Below are 26235 nucleotides of genomic sequence, written 5' to 3'. Positions count from 1 at the left end.
TAAAAAGTGTACAGTATTGAGTAATTAAAAATTAAATTTAAAAATTTAATAAAAGTTATAGATGATATCAGCATAGTAAAGTAAGATCTAAATTACTTATCATTAGAGCAACTTAAATTTGTACATACTGTATAATTCACAAAGTACAGCGACATATAATACCTTCTGTGATTCTACTTCACAACTGCAAATGAATGGATGAACTTATGCTAAATGCTAAAACATGAATCATGAAAGTAATTGTAGTAGCACACCAATAGACTGAGTCATTTGGTCTCATAAATACTGCTTAATTTGAAGACAATGGGAAATGTTTAAAATTGATTTCATAGAACCTGAAACCACTTTGATGTTTGAATAACACCAAGTGTTAAAACAAATTTCCTGTTCTGTCAAAGTTAAAGAACTGCCTTAACATGATAATTTGTCTCCTAAAACAATACCTCAGGACCCACAATAACAAAGGTCAAAATTGAAGGTGAACCTGAGCTCAGACTGATTAAAGAAGGTGAAACAGTAACTGAAGTGATCCATGGAGGTGCGTTATGTGTATTTCCTAAAGCCTAGTTAGGATCACTGTGATCATTTTGAAATAGTGTTGGTTAAATATATTGAACATCTGATGTTTTTTCTTGGCTTTCTTTTTATATAAATTGTGGGAATATTTTTCTCACTTACAAATAAAATACAATTTACCTTTAATGAAATTAAGCCAATGTAACAAATTGGAGTTAATTTAACCATTAAGTCACCAGGTCCAACATATGCATATCGTGCATATGCAAGTGATGATTATGAAATATAATGATAATAATGTCAATACAAAGTGATCTATTGGATTTAGAAGAAAAAATGACCATTGTATAAGGTTGACTAATCAGTCACTGCTGGGACTCTCCAGCAGGGTTCCCACTCTAATGATGTATAATTCCCTGGATTCTTACTAAACACTCACTCCATTGTCAGAAAATAAGTATGGCATGGAGAGTTAGCTCTCTCCCTCACCCAAGATTCAGGACATAACTACTACGCTTTTTAGACATTTGTTGATCTAAACCTATTTAAGATATGTCCCCCAAATGATTATGTTTGAATTCTAAATGGTATGGCTTTGAGAAATATATTTAATAATGAAAATGTCTACATTTGGCAGTTTAGGCATCATAAGGGGATATACCATATGCATTTTTCTTCCCCTACTTTTAGAGCCAATTATTAAAAAATACACTAAAATCATTGATGGAGTGCCTGTGGAAATAACCGAAAAAGAGACAAGAGAAGAACGAATCATTACAGGTAATCTTTGATTCCATACATGGAACTATGCTTGAATTATAAAGATAAAACCATAGTAAATCTTAAAAAAAGCTCTGTCTCTATAAGAATCACTAGAGAAATTGACTAAGTCATTTTCATGGTGGTTATTGAAGATACATCATTTTTTGACAGCAATAATATTATCCTAACTATTTAATCTGTGTTTTTCTCTGAATTGGAATTTGTGGAGTAATCTATAAGCATGTGTCTTTATTATACATATTCATACATGTGACATAACATTTTCCCCTTGCTATTTGTAATGAGTTAGTAAATCCCAGAAGAAAAACGATTCCCTCCTTTGATTTTCCATTTAGCTTAAGGTTTATTACACATCTACATAGTGAAATATACACAAGTTTGTATAAGGCAACTGATCAGTTAGCAAACCTCTGTGTCAGTCTCCCACCAATGAATTAGCCTAAAATTCTGAATTCAGCTATGTTTTAAGTATTTGTTTAAATGAGCGGTCAGCAACCATGGCTTGCGCCACCTACTTACGTAAAGTTCTGTCTGGAACCCAGTGTGATCAGTCCTTCGTATAACGTGTGTAACTATTTTCACACTAATATGGCAATGTGAATAGCTGCACCACGAGCCGTATGGCCTACAAAGTCTAAAATACTTCCTATCTGGCCCTTTCGGTAGGAAGTTTGCCCATAGCTGTTTTAGACCTTTTTTAAAAAAAATTTTTTTTCCTTTCTTTCAGGTCCTGAAATAAAATACACTAGGATTTCCACTGGTGGTGGAGAAACAGAAGAAACACTGAAGAAATTATTGCAGGAAGGTCAGCAATAAATATTGCAAGAAGGTGTAGAAAAATTAAAATGTGACTTGACCTAAGCTACCTGTTTCAGTCTAAGATAATCTTTGAGCCCTTTTACAGGTTTTCTACTCTATCTCATTCTTTCATTCAAGTTCCATGCCAACATGTGAAAAAAAGCCCAAAGATAGAGAATGAAATCCAAATGACATTGGGTTGTATTGATTGTTTTGTGATATATTGTTCAATAGCCTTATAAGAAAACTGACTTATCAAAAACCAACACTAAAGATAGAAAAAGAACCAAGTGTTGGTCTGGAATTCATTGTTTGCCAGATGCCATTATGTATCACATCAAGTCTCCTGTGTTTCTATTACATAAACCAATTTCTGCTATAAACATGTATCCTCTCAGAGGTCACCAAGGTCACCAAATTCATTGAAGGAGGTGATGGTCATTTATTTGAAGATGAAGACATTAAAAGACTGCTTCAGGGAGGTTAGTAAAAGGAAAACCACTAACCCGCCTAACAGGTTCTGGTGACTGAATTCAACTTTTTAAAGACTGAACATTCAGGTTCTTCTTTTCATAAGGTTGAAAAAGACAACATCATACATTGTCTTAAGAGACTGATCAGTTCAATAGAAGTTTAAGTAATAATAATGAAGAAATGATTACTAGTTGAAACGGTCTTTAAAAAGTTGTATGGTATAAACTTGGGGAGCAATGAATATTTTTTTTTCTTTGATACAGATAATTGTAAGGATATTTTAAGTATCTGAAAGAAGAATACTTTTTAAATTGGTAGTTGTTTAAAGAAGTCTAAATTGACATACTTTTTATATTTAAAAAAATGTATTCACTGCCCCCACAACAATAATAAAAAGCATGTTTATAGATTTTTTAAGTGCATAGATCTAGAAATAAAAACAAAACAGTGCATTTAGCAATTTTCTTTTCCAAACTACATTCTTGAGAATGAATATCTGTTTCTTCTAACAGTTTGAGTGATAATCTATACCTGGAGATGTAAATTATTTTGCATACGAAATTAATCTTTAAAGTATGAATGTTCTCTGTCTATGGCATTAAAAGGACCTGCTTTTAAAACCAAAGGAGAAAAAAAAGAATTCAAAATCTTATGCAAACTCTAAATGGTAATTATTCAAAGAAATAGTAAATACTAATGAAATATTATTTGGGTAATTGGCATTTGAATAAATGAATTTCTAGTTCATTTTATTAAAAATGAAAGTATTTAGATGACAAATTGTTTTAAAGAAGCATATAAATTATTTACAAAAATCAAAAATACTTCTTGAAATATTTGAGAAACACAACTGAAACTTGGTATTTCTCCAAAGTATTGTCCAAGATGGTTTTTCTGCTTAATTTGTTATCACTATGTCCAAGATGTAAATTCTTTTGGGACCACACATATTTTAAGCAATTGTTTCTTTATTCTTTATTTTATATAGGTAAAATCTCTTATATATAGTGTTGAGACCCTTCAGCAATAGTAAAAATAAATAATTTTTATTTAACCAATGATTAAATTTCCCCTCAATAGAAAAATATGTGTCTGAAAAATACAAGATTTCCGTTCAGACTGTAGGGAGAGTGTGACACAGCCAAAACCGTAATAGAATCAAAGTTTTCTGTATGATCTAATACAGAATTTACTCATCTACCCACAAATGTTTAACTGTCAGCTAGGAAAACAAGGATTTGAGGGAAGTGGTGAAGATATTATGAAGGTTAAATTGAATTCTTTTTTTTTTTTTGTTAAGTCCTTGCCATAGTAAGCAGCTTTGTAGAATGGCAGTGCTTTTTAGAGAATGAATCAATTAGTAGCTGCACCTATATATACATTGCTTTGCTTTATTTAGTCTTAAACTTCAGGTAAGTATGTTTTCTTCACCTTTAATAAGCCCCAGTTAACAAGTCGATTTTAGACAGCGAACTAAGTACATAACAATAACTTCAGGCAAAAGAAAATATACCTGCTACAAGAATATGATATTCTAATTTTAGTTAAGGAAATCTTTCTTTAACTCCTGTTATTTTTATCCCAGAGGTTGATTCCTTTAGTTCTCAATATTTGGTTTCTCTACATATCTATAAAGCATTAATTTCCACAACGCCACATCACAAATTTTAAAAAACATTTCTAAGGCTTTTCTTCTCATAAGAAAGACAACATAAGAAGCATAGTTACTAGTATCTGGAAACTAACTAGACATGCTAGTATTTTTTTTTCCTAGCCCTGTAAAACCAATGCGTCATCACTGAGTTATAAGTGTCCAGATCCTAAGATACCTATTTCCAAAGAAGCTGCTGTGAATAAAGAGTACACCACGCAAGGCTTGCTTTTGTTCTTTCATAGTATAGATAATTGATCTCTATCCAAACTGTAGTCTTCATATTAAAGCTTGGAGTTTTCTATCTAGACTGCTTATAGTGATACATATAGTACATTTTGATGAATTGAGTATATTCCTCAATTATTCTAGTCATGACTAGTAACATGGCTCAGTGGCCCTTTTGGTTTCAATATTGTGATTTATCATTGAAGTACATCCAAGCCCCCAACTAAAAAATGTTCTCATGAAATGCATAGAAGTTTCACACTTATCTTAGATAAAATGACATTTACTAAAACTACCAAAGTAATTAAGGGAGAATATCAAGCTATAGAGGAAGGAACAAAAAACAAGTCATTTTGGATGGTTTTGACAAATCTGCCAATACAACATGTAAAGCCTGTGTAGAGAATAGGGATCAGCTTGCAGGTCTGGCTTTTGATCTGGGCTCCAACTCAAACTAACTTAAGTTGATTCTTCATCTGAAAATGAGGATAGTAATGTCACTTACATATAAATGAGTTAATGTATGAAAAGCACTTGGAATAACGCTCAGTAAACACAAGCTCCCAGTAATGCTAGCTACTGTAAATATCATGGCCAACTATATTAACACAATACACTTATATAGTATAAATGTAATGAAGTAATATTTTACACCTAATTTAAATTTCTGAGAGCCATACCCATGGTAAATATGCAAAAATCCTATAAATAATTGGGCTGAAGCACTTTGCGTGTTTCATAAAACATGGTAGGGAGGGGCCTTCATGTGGGATCATTCATATGATTGGTTTATTCTCCCACATTTTGCTTCTCTAAGCATATGACTTGATCCCACTTTCATTCATATTGAGATAGCAGAAAGCCACTGGGAACAAATCTGGTTTTCTACACTTTATTAGACTTTCTCCTAAAGATTTTTTTGCAAACAATTAATACTTCTTATTTTAATATTATCATAGCAAACTAGTAACAAATTAATTACTTAATTGGATGCTGCCAAGTATATGAAAGAAAATCTGAGTGTAAGTGCTTGTTTTGAAACGTAATGCTGCGAATACTTCGGTGAGCTTGCTTTAAATTATACAGTAACTGTTATTTGGAGTTTAATAAGTCCATTATAAACAATGGTCTTATTCACTAATTAAAGACTGGATCCATCTCTTCTTGACTATATTTTATAAGCCCTTATTTTGTTACCAAATAAACCTGAAGTTAATGGAAATATATCAATTGGACCATAGTCCATAATTCAGACTTTTCTATCTCAAAAAAACTTAGACTCAATATCGAACCTAATGAGGTTTTCTACAGTTCTGTATTCTATTTTACTCTATTAACAACATATCATAAGTGATTACACATCTTACATTCCGTGGGAAATAAACCATGTTGGAAATGTGCCATGTAGAAACAAAATTATTCAAACATTTTTAAAATGTTTCTTTCTTACTTGGTGTCATACAGCCAACATAACTGTTGGTGACAGTTTCTTGCTTTACTTTTTAATGAAATTTCAGAGAATTGAAAAAAAAATATATATATATAATAGAAAGATTTTGACCTGATTATTGGGTATAAATAATATATAAAAGCAAGAAATGTATAGAGAAAAATTTTACAAGGTAAGCAGAAAAATGAAGTCACTGTAGAAACCACATTTAACCTTGATCTTAAGCATCCAATAGCAGAGTGAAAATGTGAATTTGGGCCTACCAGGGGGTCTTTTTGAGGAGTTAAAGAAAAACAAGGAATTGGGAAGTATTATGCAACTATAACAACAAAAAAACTGTATAGTTATGAAACACTTTAAAATCTTAAATATGAAAGCTTTTATTATTTTTAACTACTTAATTTTATAAGTGGTCTTACAGGATTGGAATTAAACTTGGGAGTATGTTGGCACACATTTCCTAAGTTGGTTAATATTATATTTCTAGAGTTATTAGGCCAATGCTATCTTGTTGTCCTGGCGTTCTATAAGGTAATTGTGAATTAATTTACAATGAGAATTTCAGAGGCAGAAGTCTGATACATCACAAATAGGAATGACTGGAAAAATGACTCAGTATCTCTGGGAAGACACTTCTGTTACACTGTATATAATATTAAATATTCCTTCATCATAAAGCAATGCTTTTTATAAAAAAGGTGAAAAAGTCATGTAAGTCACTTACTCTATGGAAAAATGACACATTGTATGGGGCTCCAAATGCCATAATGAAACAATGTTTTGCAAATAGTGAACATTCGTTCTCATCAGTGGACAACAAATGCCTGTCTGTAGCCAATGAAAAAGTCTCATGATTCCAAAAAAAACTACATGTTTAAGTGATGCTTATTTTAAACTTTATACTTTTCTTTAATTACGGTCTCCTGTCTATGTTAGCCATAACTTGAAAGTATTTCTAACTACAACTATTTAATTTTAGACACACCTGTGAGGAAGATACACGCCAACAAAAGAGTTCAAGGTAAATGTATTGATAGTACTGTGCATAGGAGATACGTCCAAAGGGTAATGTTTTAATATATTTTATTGGATCTTGTTGTCTTTCAGGGAGACAAGTTAGCAAATTTTGAGGCAAAGTATTTTGCTGATAAAAATCAGAAAATAACTTATTCATGTTCTACACTATCAGTAAGATGTAAGGATAACAAATGTTAAAGGAAAGGCAATCATACTCAAGTAAAGTGCTAGATTTTTGAAACCACTAAAGTAGATTCAAGTAGAGTTAAGTTGAAAAGAAATCCTTGAATATGAGCCAAGCAAAAGTTGGTTGCTGGTGAACCTGAACTCTCTAAAAATGTTAGAGATCAGGCTACAGTTTGAAACATTAGTAAAATTAAAGGTTAGTAAACATTAGTGGGTTCCAGCCCCACATCAGGCTCTGTGCTGACAGCTCTGAGCCTGAAGCCTGCTTCAGATTCTTTGTCTCCCTCTCTCTCTGCCCCTCCCCCACTCATGCTCTGTCTCTCTCTCTCAAAAATAAACATTAAAAAAATAATAAAAAAATAAAACTATACACATATAGAAAGTTATTAATATAACTTTCTACAAAATTTTGATATAATGTGTAGATTATACACATGCATATATTACCCATGCACTACAGTTTTCTTCATAACTATACTTATATGCATTTTCTAATCTTTCACTCAGGTTCTCTTGCATTCTAATAGATTAAACAATGACAGATTTTCCATGTGGAACTTCAAACAAATTCCAAGATTGGACTTTCTAAAATAATTACATATTAATAGTCAAAAGAAATTGCAAGGATTGTAAATGCATTATAGGTATATCTGATTTTAAACCAACCCAACATAGACAATTGAAATTAAAGAATCAATTATACAAATACTTTTTAATTGAAGGTTTTATCAGGGATTTCTTCTAAACATCCTATTCATCCAAGTTTTCTAAAGAACTAAAATCAAACTTCAAATTATTATTTTCATACACTTTTAATCAAAAGATAACCTTGATTTCATCACCATAAACAGGATATTAAGAAAACAGAATCTAATGTTTAATACAGTAAGAAATTATGGTCTTTATAGATATAGTCATGCATAGGATATCATATTGTTAAATTCTAAAGTTTCATCACATTTACAATCTATGTGTTCTTCTTTCTTCCTATCAGGATCTAGAAGACGATCCAGAGAAGGTCGTTCTCAGTGAAAATCCAGCAACCAGACAGCAAAGTTTATACCACCCTAAATCAATAACCTGATGCTAAGCGAAAATTATGAGAGCCACACTGACTTCAGGAAAAGAAACACCAGCACAAAAAAAGCAAACACAGAAAAATTCTGAATACAAATTTCATCTTTTTTTTTCTCTGAATGAGAAACATGAAGGAAATTGTGGGGGTTAGTCTGCTGTGGGATAGGAACTGAAGGAAATAGAACACCTTACATACAGGCTTTTACATATTGACATTAAAAATTCTAGCTAACTTTGGAATCCATCAAAGAAGATTCTTGTCACCTGAGTTATCAAAATTCAAGTCTCACATTCCATTGAGAAGATTAAGCCTTGAATCTAAGAGATAGATAAAATGTATGCAAGCAGGTACCTCTCTATGGGAAGCTAAGCTATAAAACTGGGTGCTCAGTACTAAAAAAACAAGCAAACAAAACTTTTATGTCAAAAAACTTCACACATTTCTAATACAATGTGGGATTACCAGTAAATTATGTTATTTCTACAACTAATTTTGTACTCTTGAAATGTTTGCCATATGCTTTTTTCAATACATATTTTTATCTCAAATTTTCAATAAAACAATTTTTTCACTTATAAAAAGAATTACTTCAAATTGGGTAATCAGAAAACTCAAGGTTTAAATTAATAAGTGGTTTGGACTTGGGAACAAGACTTTATACCTCTTTTTTTATTACAAATACTCAATAAAGGAAATTGAATGAATTTAGTGTTTCTTGAATTTTTTAAACTATTATGTTATATAAAGAATCATTACTCAATGAAGCAATCATTAAGCATCAACTGAATACCTAATAGAACCCCAGAACCATGCCAGGTTGTGAACCAGACAGTTACTGTCTTCAAAGAGTAAAGAAACAAATCACCAATAATTCATAACTCACTATGAGCTATAGTAGAAGAATAAACAGTTCTACAAGGACACAAATACATTAACTTTTCTTAGGATTTTGCTAGACATAGGAAAAGTCACAGAGATTCCCTTAACTAAGACTGAAGTAACACTGGAATCCATTGCATAGTAAAAGAAAAATATTTGTTTGCAGAGAATGATAAAGATATCAGTTGATCTACTTAGATCTCAACAAGTGTCATCTTGTGAATGAGAGCAATCAGGGAACAGAATCCATACTCATGAGAAACTGGTGACTATGTAATAAAATTGTATTATACACAAAAAACTGAGGAAGGTCAAACTCAAGATACCAGTCTTGATCACAGATGTCCAGCTTGGATGAGAGCCTCACTACTAACATACAATTAAAGGATCTAAATTTTGGCGGGGGGGCGGGGGGGGTAGGTGAAAGCATTGGTTTTTTGGGGAAGCAATTGGGATGAGGAAGTAAAATATAAAGATATGGCAGTGACGTGGAGGAAGTGCTCAAGAGCCTTGGTTTTCCAGAATGCTTTCTAGTCCAGGATAGTGGTGAGATTTATGTATAGCATTTAGAACCTCTGCCAGGAAGCAAAATGCCCTACTAACTCTGTATTCATGCAGAGAATTTTGGGACTACAATCTCAACTGGACAGAGTGTGGCCATGGTGGTCCCAAAATGATTCAGAGGGATGGTTATATAAGGTAGTACTGGTAGAATATACTGAACCATCATCAACAAAGATGACTATTCCAAACAGACAGCATGTTGTTCATGATCCTCTAGAAGATCACAAGTTATTGCATAGAGTAAATAGAAGTTTGGCTCATTCATTTAGCCGCCTTCAGGGTTTTCATTTGATGATGAGACAAGTGTTCCCAAGTTGTACTTTGAACATGGTAATCCACAACAATAGGAATGACGTTAAGGTCTTTTTAAAGACTGCTAACTTTAAAGCCCTGCCCTTTTTTCCATTATTATTATTGAACCAAAGAAGAGAAAAGAAATCAGTTTTGGTTAGTACACATACAAAAATCTAGCATATCTCTTTGGTAAAGGACAGAGTCTTTCAAATGACACATGCAAATATATTTAAAGATAAAATGTAATAATTATTAATAAACTATAACAATAATACAAATAAAAATAAGATTTAAAATATATGAAAATAAATAATTTTAAACTCCAAAATAAGGATTTAATAATAAATAAATAATATAAATATTAATCCTATCCAAACACTTTCTGTAAACTCAAAAGGCAGAGTAGTATGTACTTTTACACACAATATTTAATCCTTTAAAAATTCTGAAGTTCGGGGGGCGCCTGGGTGGCTTGGTCGGTTAAGCGTCCGACTTGGGCTCAGGTCATGATCTCACGGTCCGTGAGTTCGAGCCCCGTGTCAGGCTCTGTGCTGACAGCTCAGAGCCTGGAGCCTGTTTCAGATTCTGTGTCTCCCTCTCTCTCTGCTCCTCCCCTGTTCATGCTCTGTCTCTCTCTGTCTCAAAAATGAATAAACGTTAAAAAAAAATTAAAAAAAAAAAAAATTCTGAAGTTCGGGGCACCCAGGTGGCTCAGTCGGTAAAGCATCGAACTTCAGCTAAGGTCATGATCTCATAGGTCCTGAGTTCGAGCCCGGCGTGACAGCTCAGAGCCTGGAGCCAGGTTCAGATTCTGTGTACCCCCCTCACTGCCCCTCCCCCACTCACACTCTGTCTCCCTGTCTCTCAAAAATAAATGTAAAAAAATGTTTTTAATAAATAAAAATTCTGAAGTTTTATCATCTCCAGTTTTATATGAAAAAAATGAGGCTCAACTAATTTATGTAACTGTTTTTACCTTGTACTCTTAAATCAGGCCATCAATCAACTTACCACAATTCCATTATTCAACAAGTACAAACTTGCGTATAGCAAACACATTTATTTTCCTAATTGTGCTGACTCTATATTACCTGATTTCAGCTTTTTCTAACTGTTCTCTGCATAAGTAGCATATAAGTTTGAGCACACTGAATTTAAGACTGCAGTTCCAAATAAGGCTTCCTAATTGATCCTAATGCATAAGTCCAAAGCCCTAACTTTGAGAAATACTGCTTTATAGAGATTTCTGCTGAGACCACAGTCTCCAAGCAACTACTGATCTACTCTGTGTCACTCTAGATAATGGCATTTTCTAGACTTTTATATAAATCGAATCACACATTGTGCATGGGTTCTTTGTCTGCTTTTCTTTCTCTGGGATTTTATGTAGGAGTGGAATTACAGGACCACACAGAAGGTATGTGATTAATGTTTTAGGAAACTGCCAAACAATACTCCAAAGCAGTTCTACTATTTTAAATTCCCACCGGAAGTATATGGGAGTTCCAATTTCTCTTGTCAACACTTGATACAATCTTCTTAATTTTAGCTATTCTAATAGGTGTGTAGTGTAGTCTTATTGTGGTATTAATTTGCTTTTCCCTGATGTATGTTTTTCATGTGCTTATTTCACATTTGTATACATTCTTTGAAGTGTCTGTTCAAATCTTTTGCCAATTTTTAATTGGGTTGGTGTTTTTAAAAATTATTGAGTTTTGAGAATTTCTTATATCTTATGTATATGCATAGATAGATAGATAGATTAGATAGCTTTATTAGCTACATAAGGTGTAAACATTTTCTCCTAATATGTTACCTATCTTTTCATTCTATCGGCAGTGTTTTTGAAGATGACAAAGTTGTATTTATGTTTTTTCTTTTATAGATTATGCTTTGGTTGTCATATCTAAGAAATCTTTCATTGACCAAAGTTCACAAAAATTTCTGATCTATATTCTTTTAGAAGTTTTATTAGATTTAGGTTTTACATTGAGGTATATAGTTCACTTTTAATTCATTTTTGTTTAAGGTGCAGGTATGAATCAAAGTTGGTTTTTTCCCCCTATAGATAGCCAATTAAGCCAGCACCATTTTCTGAAAAGACTTTCCTTTGTGTATTGATATGTCTTTACATCTTTGTCAAAACTCCATATATTATGAGTCTATTTCTGTTTTTCTTCTTTGTGTTCTGTTCCCTTCATCTGTTTGTCTATTTTAATTGCAACACCAGACTGACTAGATTAGTGTAGTTTTTAAATAAGTCATTAAATCAGGTAGGGTTAGTCTTCCAAATCTGCTCACCTTTTTCAAAGTTGAGAGGGTATTTCAAATTATTTGCATTTCCACATGAATTTTTAAATCAGCTTGGCAATTCCTACAAAAAAATTAAGGTATCTGCTGGACTTTGAATTGAGATTGTGTTGAATATATGGATCAACTTGAGTATAATTAAAATCTTTACAATACTGGGTTTTCAAACCATGAACAAAATACATCTCTCAGTTCATATAGCTCTTTATTAAATTACCTTACTAATGTTTTATTATTTTGAGGGTCCAGGTCTTGCACCTCTTTTGTAAATTTTTGTTATGTACTTAATATTTTTTATGGTATTACCAATGACATTGTTTTTATTTCAATTGCTGTTTATTTTCTGTGTATTGCCTAGTATTCAGAAAACTTGTTAAACTCACTTACTAGTTCCAGTAACTTTTTATAGCTTACATCAAATTTTCTACACTGACAATCATGTTTTCTACAGATGAAGACAATTTTACTTCTTTTGCAGTTTGGGTGTTTTTGTTATTTAATCTTGCCTAATTTCATTGGTTGATGTTGAACAGTAGCATAATGTTGCAGAGAAGTGTCAAGAGAGGCCATTCTTTTTCTTCATGATCTTAAAGGGAAAACATTCATCTAGTCATCTACCCTTAAGCATAGTGTTTAATTTCATGTTAGCAACACTGCTTTTTCATAGATAACCATTACCAGGTTGAAGAAAGCACCTACTATTCCAACTTTGCTGAGAATTTTTATAAGAAATGAATGTTGGATTTTTACCAAATGCTCTTTCTGCATCTACTAATATGATCATTTTTTTTTTATTTTGTTAATATAGTGAATTACATGGATTTATTTTTGAATGTTAAATCCTCATCCCATTTATCTCATTCATTCTGGGATGAATTCTACTTAGCATAATATGTTCAGTTTGTGAAAGTTTTGTTAAGAATTTTTACACGTGGGGCACCTGGTTGGCTCGGTTGGTTGAGCCTCCAATTCTTGATTTCGGCTCAGGTCATGATCCCAGGGTCATGGGATCGAGCCCCATGTCAGGCTCTGCACTGAGCACAAAGCCCGTGTGATATTGTCTCTCCCTCTGTCCCTTCACCCGCCTTCCCCCTTGTGCTCTCTCTCTCTCTCAAATAAAAAATAATAAAAAAAATAATTTTTACATGTATGTCCATGAAGGACACTCATCTATTGTTATCTTTTATTGTAATTTTTTTTGACTGAGTTTGGTATCATGGTAATGCAAACTTCACAAGATGAGTTGGAAAGAATTCTCTTCTCTTCAGTTTTTAGAAAGTGTCTATAGAACTGGTAATTTTTTTTTTTTCTCCTTAAATGTTTGGTAGAATTCACCAGTGAGGACATCTATGCTTAGAATTGTTTTTGAAGAATGATTTTTAGGTACAATTCAATAGGGCTATTTGGATTACCTATTTCCTCTTGAATGGGATTAGTACTTTGTATCTTTCAAGGAACTTGTCCATCTCAAACAATTTTCAAATTTATTGGTATAGTGTTGTTTAAAATATTCCATTATTATCACTTAAATATCTTTAGTGATGTCACCTCTCTCATGCCTGATTTTCGTAATTTTTGTCTTCTCTTCTTCCTAACCAATCCAGCTAGCCATCAATCAATTTTATTGGTTTTCATTGATTTTCTATACTGTTTCTGTTTTCTATTTCATTGATTTTCACTTCTTATTATTGTCTTTCTTTTGCTTTGTTTAATTTTAATTTTATTTTTATTTTCTAGTTTCTCAAGTAGAAGCTGAAGTCATTGATTTAAGAACTTTCTTTTCTCTACTACCAGAGTGTAGTGGTATAAATTCCTCCACCAAGAATTGTTCAGTATTATCTCAAAGATTTTTTATATATTTTAATTTTCATTCACTTCAAAGTACTTTATAATTTTCTTTCTAAATATGCTTTAAAAATCAGTTATCTTTTGAGGCGTCTGGGTGGCTCAGTCAGTTAAGCAACCGACTCTTGAATTCAGCTCAGGTCATAATCTCATGGTTTGTGAGATAGACCCCCGTGTCTGGCTCTGTGATGAGTGTGCAGCCTCATGGGATTTTCTCTCTACCCCTCCCCTTCTCTCTCTCTCTCTTTCTCAAAATACATAAACATTTTTTTAAATTTTTTTTAACGTTTATTTATTTTTGAGACAGAGGGAGAGCATGAATGAGGGTCAGAGAGAGAGGGGGACACAGAATCTGAAACAGGCTCCAGGCTCTGAGCTATCAGCACAGAGCCTGACACGGGGCTCGAACTCACGGACCGTGAGATCATGACCTGAGCCGAAGTCAGACGCTTAACCAACTGAACCACCCAGGCGCCCCCATAAACATTTTTTAAAGTGATTTATCTTTTTAATAAATTGGAATAAGAAAAGTATTATCTATTTACACATGTAGTGACTATTTCTTGTGCTCTTTGTTCCTTTGGTAGATTCATATTTCCATCTGGTATCATTTTTCTTTTCTTAACATTTCTTTTGTGCAAATATGCTGGCAATAGTTTAAATTTTTCTGCCTGCGAAAGATCATTATGTCATCTTTGTTTTTGAAAAATATTGCTGGATATGCAATTCTAGGTTGACAGTTTTTATTTACACTATTGTAAAGATATTATTTCACTGCAATTTTTCTTCTCGTCTTGTTTTTTATTTGCTTTATATATGACCTTTTTTCCTTCTTTATCACTGCTCTAAGATTTTCTTTTTATCACTGGTTTTGAAAAATGTAATTATGATGTGCATTGGTGTGGTTTTTCTCATGTTTCTTGTTCCTTGAAGTGTTGAGTTTCTTGCATCTGTGGGTTTAGAATTTTTATCAAATTTGACTTTTCTCAGTCACCAGGGATTGTTCTGTTCCCTCCCTTCTGGGATTACATATATATTAAACTGCTTTTAAAGTGTCACACAGCTCACTGTTGTTCTTTTATTTTTTTAATTATTATTTTATTTGTGTGCCTTTCTTTTTAGAAAGTTTCTATTTTTGTGTCTTCATATTCATTAACCGTTTCTTCTGTAATATAATTTGCTCCTGAATCCATACTGCATTTTTCATTTCAGATGTAGTGTTCACCTCTAGAAATCCTATTTTGATATTTTTGCATCTTGCATGTCTCTCCATAACTTTTTGAACATATGAAATATAATTATAGTAACTGCTTCAACATCCTCTAACAATTGTGTCAGTTCTGGGTCAGTTCAATGAACTGATTATTCTTCTCATTATTCAGCATATATTCATGTTTCTTTTCACACCTGGTAATCTTTGGTTGGTTGCCAGACTGTAAATTTTGTCTTGTTGGGTACTGCATATTTTGTATTCCTATGAATGTTCTTGAATTTTGTTCTAGAATGTTGTTAACTTGAAACAGTTTGATCCATTGGGGTCTTGCTTTTAAGATTTGTTATGATCTATATATTTTCTGGAAATTGCTCATCATAAGAACAGCCAGATGGGAAAATGTTGAAGAGATGCACCAGATCTATCATAAGTAACAGAAAAGGAATTCAAGATAAAATATCTTAGAGCTAGTGTCATTGTGATATAATGTGCACACGTCTCAAACATAAACCAATAAGAAATTGTCAAAAGGAAATAGTAGTTGAATTTTATTTTTTGAGATTTCTTTTGTACTTATCCGAACAGATATTTCTTTTCATCAAAAAAAACACTGAAAATAATAGCTCTTAAAATTTTAAGTATATCCATTTTTCTTAAATATAGGCTCATTGTCTTCTGTGGGGTCTTTGAAAGGTTTTATATAACATCTGATAAATATTCATTAATGAAATTTCTACAGTATGGTGAGAAAAGACTGGTAATTTTCTAACTAACCTAACTTCCAAAAACAACACTTGGAAAACTAGACCATATGTGAATAAGGCTGTTTGAATAAAGCTGTTTCAGAAATAATGCAATAAACTAATACATCTCCTAAACTTTTATGAAGTCTCACAAAAAGCTATGGAAACACAGAATAATATGAAAAATAAAGAGTAATTACGGAATTCAATGAAAGATAAATAGAACAATTCCATAATTACAAGCTTCAAGTAATTGACAAGAACACTTAATTTGGAAAGAAAAGAAATATTCCATGTATGAAATCTTGTATTTGCAACAATGTGGATGGAACTAGAGTGTATTATGCTAAGCAAAATAAGTCAGTCAGAGAGACAAATATCATATAATTTCACTCATGTGTGAAATTTAAGAAACAACGATGAAAATAGGGGAAGGGAAGGAAAAACAATATAAAACAGAGAGGGAGGCAAACCATAAGAGACTTAAATACAGAGAACAAACTGATGGCTGCTGGAAGGGAGGGAGGTGAGGGGATGGGCTAAATGGATGATGGGCATTAAGGAGGGCACTTGTTGGGAGGAGCACTGGTATTATACGTAAGTGATGAATCACTGGGTTCTACCAATGCTACACTGTATGATACTCTGCATCACACACTGTATGATAACTCACTTGAATTTAAATAAATAAATTAAAAAGAAAAAAAAGAAGAAGTAAAAGCAAAGTGAAATTGAGACACTGAAGACAGGTCATCTGGAGGAATCAGCAGAAAACTAGTGAGGCGCTAATGCCTTGTGCGAGGAGGAGCTGGCTGCTTCAATAAAGGAAGCTTACTGATAACATTAGAACTCTATTGTATATGTTTCAAGAACATACACACCTGCTATTCCAGGCAATGAATGGATTTTACTTCTAAAGAAATATTCCATTTTTAGAATTAGCTTATTCAAAAAACCTAGAAAGGCATTATGCCTAATTACAAATGATACCTACATACAAAGTCATCATTAAAATAATATCCAGGCTTGAAATGGATTCAAATGTACTTGAATCAGCACATTTGTTCTTCCTAATTGTATGAAAGAAAAAACATGGGGGGAATAGTGACATCAATAATTTAGATAATTCATTTATATCCTATCAAGCAATCCAAGAATAAACTCAATGAATGATTTTTTCAAAAAGAAATATTCCACGTGAATTAAAAAAAAAACTGAACAGAAGTAGGATCAATAAACAATGTATAAATTAAGTATCCAGCTCAATTAAAGGAATTTTAACAAGTGCTGAATGAATTATTTCTGAAAAGGAGCTCGAACTTAATTTGATTAAACTTCAGAAACTGTTTATTAGGCTAAAACTTTATCATAAAAATCTATATTTTTCTTAATATGGCAAAGCAAGACATCATTTCATTTTTTAAAATATTGAAATTAACTAATTTATCTTGCTCTAAGAGAACACAATTTAATTTCTCCTAAATTCAATCCTTGAATTTCAAGCACTTGAGCCATAGTTTTTGTTTGCTTCTCTTTTCCCAGACTTCTAGGCTATTTTAATGTGGAGACTAATTTTGAACCCTGTGCTCAAGTTTGCTGAATCTCTTTTCTCAGTTTTCCCTGAATCTGGCCTTGAGTCTCATTACTATCCTTTGGATCCTTATGATTTATTTTCTGGACTATAGCAATATTTTCCCAACTGGGCATCATTCTTCTAGGGTCTCTTTCTTGGTCCTATTTCCTGTGTAAAAGCTCAACTCATTTTTATTCCTAAAATCCAACTCTGATAGCATCACTCCATTGCTCAGCAACTTTGAACACTTTCACTTAACTAGAGAAGAAAGTCTAAATTTCTTTTGAGGCATACAGGATGCCTATCAACATTAACCTAACTCACTTGACAAATCCTGAATACACCAACTAATGTATTACTCCTGACCTCCTAGACGTGCCTATTATGGTGTTTACCACATTTCTTTCCTCTTCATGCTGTGAAGCCTCAGCTCAATCCATAACACCTTGTCCATAGCACCCATCTTGATTTGTCTAGTCAACCCTCCTTTCCTCTTCTGATCTCACATACTGCTTTAGTGGAACCTCTCTTTTGTCACACATTATAGCCAATCTTAATTTCTCCTATGGTAATTCATTCCTGACCTCCTAGACGTGCCTATTATGATGTTTACCACATTTCTTTCCTCTTCATGCTGTGAAGCCTCAGCTCAATCCATAACACCTTGTCCATGGCACCCATCTTGATTTGTCTAGTCAACCCTCCTTTCCTCTTCTGATCTCACATACTGCTTTAGTGGAAACTCTCTTTTGTCACACATTATAGCCAATCTTAATTTCTCCTATGGTAATTCATTCAGCAAACATAAAGCTATATATTCATGGTCATTTTTCCTACAAAGTGTTAGATTTTAGAGAAAGTACCACTTTTTTAATCTTCTGAAAATCCCTATGGCTCCTAATCAGGTGAGTTTTACATAGATTATACTTAATGATGATTGAAATAAATACTTTTGGAAAAAAAGAGAAATAAATACTTTTTATTTGTTCAAAATTGTATTGAATACCTTTCAGCAACTTCTCCTAAATCAAAGTTGTAGTGTTTCCAGCTGTGAATCAGTCCAATTTCTCTCCATTTTTAACAGTCATTCCTCAACAGTAAGGCTGTTCACAAGGCATCTGTAGGGAAAAAGCGGTCTCAAGATCTTCTCAAGCTGTTGCTCATCTGTATACATCTGTTGGTCATTATTGGTCACAGGAAAATGTCTAAGAGTTACAAGTTTTATTTAAGTTCTCCTTCAAAGTCTTTTTATATTAGCCAACCATCATTAGAGTCTGGGTATACTAGTCCTTCTCATGTACAAAAACTCAGCTTCCTGCTCATTTTCATATTGGTAAAGCTCACAAGCCCATAATCAATGACAGGTTGAACATAGTTCTGGGAACTCCACATGTCCTTTTTCTTTCCTTCAGCAAGAAGAACATTTCACACAGAGATATTACTTTGAAATCACTACATATTTTTACCATTTTGGGGTTTTGAGAAATTATTTGGTTTTTAATGGTGTGTTGTTAATGAACAATTGCATTTGGCAAAACTAATAGCCCCATTATGATGCTGATCTCACTAACACAGACCCAAGGACAAATTCATAAACTTATAGAATTTTATTCTAAAAATACTGAAATCATTATATATTCATAAGCATAATAATAAATACTTGTCAGGCCTGTGCACAGAGCATATACAAATGCATGGACACAGAATTCAGAATGATACTAAATTTAATGCAGTATGCCATTTCTCTCAATATTATGAATCCCCACAAATGAGAGCTAAAATTTTTAAGTAAAATGTCATGCTCTCACATTATCTAATCGAATATTACACATTACTTTTTTAAACCCAAACTTCTTAGTTTTTTTATTCATGTGTTTATTTTTCAGGAGTCATTAGCTTATAAACAATAGAAAGTCAACACATAATAAACTGAACCAAAACAATAAGCATTTTAGTTTATATACTAGTAAATATAATAAAATAGCTCCTAAGTTTCAAAAATAAAGCTGTAGACCAGAACCTTAGAAACTGGAACTGGAAACTCAGTGCAAATAAAGTCTAACTCTTCCTGGATGTTTTGTTTTTGTTTTTTGTCTCTGGGTGTTCCCACAGTATGAAACATGGTTACTGATTATCCCAGTCCAGAAAGCCCAGAAGAAAGAATGGTTGTATATTTCAGTGCCTACAAAGGAGACCAACTGATTTTCCTGAGTTATGTGTCTACTCCTCGGACCAGTCACTGCGAGAAGGAGAATGTAGTAATAAGGATGCATATAACTTTGTGAAGACCCAGATCTCTCCCAAGAAAAACTACCACAATGTACAACAATGTGTAACATGTTGTGGACTTGTGTGACAAAGTCAGCATGGAAAGTGCAAGATAACATAGTAACCAGGGGAGTGTATGCTTTGTAGAGAGAGTTGAGGTTTGGATGAACAACATGGGATCTTAATAGTGTGATACCATTTTAATATGTATGGTTAGGTAAAATTGAGTTTCTGGGCACTGAAAGAACTAATCATAGTTCGGACATTCTCTCAAAGTGGGAGATGAAAGGTGCTGGATGTTTCTGTTGTTATCACCTCATTTGTGACTATATATGTTGCACCCATCCTATGCGTAACAGCCTCTTTACCTGATGTCCCCTTTACCTGACTTCACTGCTTTTTCTGAACAGGTGTCCTTGTCTGGGTAAGGAAATGAGAGCTGTGAAAACCTTCCTTCTAATTTCTGATTCTTATAACTTTTAAAACAAAATTTGATAGTTTAAATAAAACATTAGTCACTGTTCAAAATGTAAGAAACATATGAAGATACACATCACTTATAAGAAATCATCAAGGCCTTATTAGTCCTTTCCATATCTAGGTGTTATTTATACCCGGGTGATCTAAAAATCTGCTATAAACTACTCTGATACTTCTAGCTATAAACTATTTTAATGGAGTATATCATAATATAAAGGGAAAATGATCTGTCCTATTTGGGAAAATACTTGTTGGAATTTATTTTAACATGCATCACCAAAACACAGATTTAACTTATTAACCAAAGGCAAATTTTCAGAGTCTTTATTAAGTCACAAGCTGCAAGTTACTCAAGCTAGTGTCTGCTTATCAGAATACTATTATTTCTCGTGAATTTTAGACATTTCCCCTAATACTTATCGCTGAAACTTTTGGGCTTATGGCCACTACATATGTACCATAACAGTTAACAACTCTCTGATGATTGGCTACTAACAGAAAAGTTATCCATATCACAGAAGTTACAAAATGTTTTATAATCATAACTTTAGTATTGTTCTCTATACGATGTGGTTTTAGTTATTTCCCCTCACCTTACCTGACAGTTCATCTGGGTGCCTTTACATTATGCTGGTAAAAGCAGGAATAGAACCAGTTCTTCTAAGTGTCATTTAAAATTACAAACATGCCAATCTTTTGGCCCAGTAATTCAACTTACAGTAATTTATTTAAAAGAAATAGAAAAGCACACTACATACTTATTAAAATTTTCAGTTCAGTTCAGTTAAAAGAAATGTTAAATTATGGTTATGAGAATGATATTCAGGCAGAAAAGGTTTTAATACGCTCTCATTAAAGAATCTGACAGAATGATCAAAGAACAATAGAATAATGTTATACAACAGGTTACTACAAAGAACATACAGAATGGATCCATTTGAGTAAAATATGTATGCGTAGGAAAAAATACAACTTTTGGCAATATCTTAAAAGTGATTCTCTTTACTGGTAAACACTTTTTATGCTTCATAATTTTTAAAAAATAATATGCATCACTGTTATAATAAAAGAGTTATAAAAATTAATCTTTAGATATTCAATTTTGTGCTAATATATTTACATGCACTCCATCCAACTGTGAAAGAATATATGGTGATGTTTATGAAGGCAGAAATAAAGACAGATAAAGAACATTTCTTCCAATTTACAGGTATAAGTAAAAGGAGAGGTTAGGATAGGTATTATTTTCTGTTTATAAAGATAGGGATTACCATTTGCTTATAAAAGCAGAAAGGAGGTGAAAGACTCTGTAAAGCTTTCCTTGATTGGATAGTGGTAGAACATCTGGTGTACTGTTCACTAGAAAAGAAAAATGAGAACCAGATAGAAAGCTACTGAGATAACCTGGGTGAGAAATCCTGGTGGCCTGAACAAAGGTAGTGGCAATGAGGATGAAAAGAAGATGATGATTTTGATACATATTTTGAAGGTAGAAATGACATGTGGATAGTGGAAGGTAGAGGAAGAGAAAAAAATCAAGGCTAATTCCCAGGTTCCTGGCTCAAGTAATTGGCTTGATGGGTAAGTCATTTAATAAAATAGGAAAGTTTGGGAGAAAGGAGATGAACAGAAAAATCAAGAGATAAATTTTGGACTTGATTACTCTTGGGATCTCTATAAACATACAAATGGATATATCTAATAGGTTTTTTGACAGAAAAATTCAGAGAAGATCCTCTAACTAGAGTTGATATAAATTGTGTATGCATTGACACATTGATGTTTTTTGAATTTATAAAATGAATTTGATTAGGGGACAAGAGGAAGAAAAGAAAGGCAGGATATATATCCCGAAGAACTTCAGTAGCTGGAGATCAGACAGAATAGGAGGAGCTAGGAAAGGAGACTAAGACACAGCGACAACAAACGTAAGGGGGAAACCAAGATCATAACTCTCAAGGGAAGCAAGGGTCTCAAGAACAGAGTCGATGGGTGTGTTGGTCAATAGTGGGGCAAAAAGAAGAAGGATGACAGAAGTGCACCCTTTGAATATTCCAACAGAAATGTCACTGTGGGTCCTGGCAAGGGGTGGGAACAAAAGCCAAATGTCAATGACAAGAAGATGAAAAGTAAGAGAATGAAAGCAGCAGAAATAGATACATTTTGACAAATTTGTCTTTGGAGGCAAAAGAAAATGAGGCGGTACTTGAAGAAGGCTGAGAAATCAAGGGAAGAGATTTGTTAAGGAAAAGCTTTCATTACAAATTTTGTTACTAAAATCATTCAGTAAGAAGAAATTAATGTAAATTTTAAGTATTATATGAAACAAGATGTTTTGAGTTACAACCCGTTAATGAAAATGTTCTGGAAGATAGACCACTTAAAAATGTATCTAAAAGACCTTTTAAAATCTAATATACATCCAGTTGAGGTAAATACGGATTCAATATTTTCTTTCTGTCACCTTTTCTTCATTATCTCTTTTACGACATTAATTTTTCTACTGTAATTTTTCATCTGGATTACTACAGTAACCTCTCACTGTCTCTAGCCTTGCTTCTTTATTATCAGAAACCTTTCAAAATCTTAAAAATGTCTCATCATCTCTTAAGGTAAAATCTAAAGCTTTCGGAATAAAGGCTGAACTCCTTACTTTAAACCATTAAATCAGCCCCTACCTACTGAACATCTCTCACTTCACTCATCATGCACCATTTACCCAAACTACAATGATTTATTTATTCGATATATTCTTCCTCCTTCATACTTTTGCATAAGCTTAGAATACACATTTGCTCAGAGTGTCCTCTGCAATAATCCCAATACTCAAATCATACCTGTAAATACACACAGCCTTTCACATAAGAACTCCTTTTACATTTACTTGTCTTTCAACTCTTAACTCAAATGCACCTCTTCTGGCAAGCTTTCCTTAATCTGTTTATTTTAGATTCTGATTCCATAAAGCACGTTTTGTAAATCATAGCATTCATCTCATTGTATCTTATGATTTGTTTTCTTGTCAGAATTGGACGAAACCAGAAGATCCCTGGAGGCAAGAGCAAAGGTTCATGAATCTCGTGGCACCTGGACAAAGCATAATGCCTGGTAATTGTTTGTAACATAGGGTATAGCAATATAGCTGGAAGGAAGCTCGAAAGGGTATCAGGTGGAGAAAAGAAGGATTTACAATTTATAGACATTCTCCAAATGAATCTTAATTCCAATATAAGAACTATTTGAGAACTACTGATCTGGATGAACATCCATTCTTAGGAAGCAAAAGGAAAAAATTACTTCACTGTTTTGTTTATGGGTCTGAAATCATACCTAATTAAAAGAACACTTTGTTTTTCTTAACATAGCATATACTAAGAGTTGCAGATGTCAAATTCTGGCACAGTTGCAATTAGCTTACCAAACAGAAATTTTAAATTCACTACTTGAACCAGATAGAAGATTGGAGGAAAATAAAAAAGTATCAGTAATAATAACCATATTTTCTTCAAAATGGGCTGCATATTTTTTGAAGAAAACTTTTATTTTTTATTGTTTGGCTAATCCAAGCAAAACGATCCCTTGCAAGTTTTGATGTGGCATATTCTTTGGTGTTAGTGTTAAAACAAAACAAAATGTTTAAAGGCTCTTCAAGCCTTAAATACTATGGCAAAAGAACAACAAAAATATCCTGGCACATGTATGTCTTATGTATACTTTTTCAAAATTGATTACACCTTCAAAAATATATATTCTGTTCACTTCTGTCTCCCTACTCAAGTTCTCTATTCATACCTTCTGTTCTCTGAAGTGTACTACAGGTAACAGAACAGTCTGCCGGCCGCAAATATACTCAGAATTTGTTTTTTACACTCAGATTGCCATGAAAGGGGAAAAGAACGGGTATGTATTCTACTCCTTATTTTGTGAACTTCTGATTAGTTACAGATCCTAAATATTCAGAGCTTGATTATCATGTTCAGAATTATTTAATCATAAAGATATATGGGCTGAGTAGTTGGCTTCTAAAAGGACATGCCAGTTTGCTATAGGAAAACTTAGAATAAACCACAGTAAAACACAAGTTTCAGTGCGTCTTAGACAATGTAATTCTAGAGCTGCAATTTTTTTTTAAGTTTATTTATTTGTTGAGAGAGAGAGACAGACAAATGGCACAAGCTAGGGAGGGGCAGAGAGAGAAGGGGAGACACATAATCTGAAGCAGGCTCCAGGCTCTGAGCTCTCAGCACAGAACCCACGAGTGGCTCAAACCCACGAACCGTGAGATCATGATCTGAGCCAAAGTCAAACACTTAACTGACTGAGCCACCCAGGCACCGCTAGAGCTGCATTTATTAAAGTGAAGTCCATTGATTTTTAGGTCTCCTGCCTTCTCACTTCTGACATATCTGATGAATCCATCTCTGATCCCCTCCACATCCTTGAGGTCATCTTGTTTATTTGCCCATGTCTCCTTCCACATCCATAATACCTACGCCTGCTCCTCACCTTATTCTGGCAGCACCTACTCAGTTCTCATCCTATCCCTAAGCCAGGTTCATGGCGAAATGAGAAATGAACTGAGGAATCTCACTCCTGATCGTCCTCAAAACAGCTGTGCCATCTTGGTTACAGTCAAGACAGAGAATTCAAAATTTGCCACCACAATGAGATGACATTATTTTATAGACAAATAAAGCTTCCCTCTGAGAATGTACTTTGCACACCAAGAAATATAGTTATAGAAATCAGGGTTTTTTTTTAATACTGGAAGGGAATTAAAGAAAATGAAAGTTATTAAAATTAAATTTAGAAAATAATTTTCCTGAAACAATTTTCTCTACTCAGGTATGCATTTTTAAAGACTTGTTTTAGATATGTGGTGTTCTTTTGTTTCTCTTTTTTATGGATATTTAGCTTTTGACATTATTTTATTTATGGTCAGGCTCATTTGGGACAGGCAAGATCTTCATTTGGACAAGTCAGGCAAATGCAAAATTTGCGAAACTACATTATCCAACACCCTGATTTTCAAAAAATACTTTTTTCTGATCAAAATTCCTCTAAATCTTTGCCTATGACACTTAAAATAATGAAGTAAAATTGATAATTGGAATTATATATTAAAAATCAAGCCTAGGGGCGCCTGGGTGGCGCAGTCGGTTAAGCGTCCGACTTCAGCCAGGTCACGATCTCGCGGTCTGTGAGTTCGAGCCCCGCGTCAGGCTCTGGGCTGATGGCTCGGAGCCTGGAGCCTGTTTCCGATTCTGTGTCTCCCTCTCTCTCTGCCCCTCCCCCGTTCATGCTCTGTCTCTCTCTGTCCCAAAAATAAAAAAATAAAATAAAAAACGTTGAAAAAAAAAAAAATCAAGCCTAAATCCAGCTTTTTGTGTCATTGGCACTAAAAGTGCAAGTGGAGAGTGGGAAAAAAAAAGAGGAAAAGGCACTAAAGAAGAGAACGTTTATTTCCATTACCAGTAATAAGCGCTGTAAAACATTTCCAAACTATATTTTTTCTATATGCAGAATATCTAGACTCAAGTCTGGATCTCTTTTCATTCTCGAAAAAATAACCACATAGCTTTTGAACATCCACATAGTTTCATGAGCCATTATTTAAAAATGCCATTACATTCTGAGATCTTCCCTTTGGGATTCAAGACAACCGAAACATCACTTGATTACCATCTGTACAAGCTTATATATTAATTGCTTCCAATTTTCAGAGGCTATGAAGTAGCCTATGTAAGCCAAACCCAGAGAACATATGAAAGACTATATCTAATCAGTCATCAGTGCTTTGATAATAAACAAATGAAGGAAAAAAAAATGTGAAGTCTAGGAACTATGTCAAAAAAGTCAGCAAAAAGTTTTGGGAACGTCTGGCT

The 26235-nt window shown here is 33.3% G+C and overlaps 1 protein-coding gene across 8 annotated transcripts in view; it reads left to right on the top strand.

Annotated features, from left to right (window-relative positions):
• The window catches only part of POSTN (periostin), a 35725-nt gene extending 26851 nt beyond the window's left edge, over positions 1-8874 (top strand). The window contains exons 18-23 of one of the 8 annotated variants that reach the window (XM_042955802.1): positions 449-538; positions 1207-1296; positions 2027-2104; positions 2496-2579; positions 6880-6921; positions 8098-8874. In XM_042955802.1, coding sequence (XP_042811736.1) covers positions 449-538; positions 1207-1296; positions 2027-2104; positions 2496-2579; positions 6880-6921; positions 8098-8135 — 422 coding nt within the window. In that variant the 3' untranslated portion in view covers positions 8136-8874. The remainder of the gene's footprint in view (positions 1-448; positions 539-1206; positions 1297-2026; positions 2105-2495; positions 2580-6879; positions 6922-8097) is intronic. The other 7 variants (XM_042955865.1, XM_042956051.1, XM_042955929.1 and 4 more) reach the window with 7 other exon arrangements.
• Positions 8875-26235: the final 17361 nt, after the last annotated feature.

The sequence above is a fragment of the Panthera leo genome, chromosome A1 (assembly GCF_018350215.1).
Source record: "Panthera leo isolate Ple1 chromosome A1, P.leo_Ple1_pat1.1, whole genome shotgun sequence".
NCBI classification, from domain to species: Eukaryota; Metazoa; Chordata; class Mammalia; order Carnivora; family Felidae; genus Panthera; species Panthera leo.
The sequence above is the reverse complement of the archived record's forward strand: the minus strand, read 5'-3'. Positions and strand labels throughout refer to the sequence as shown.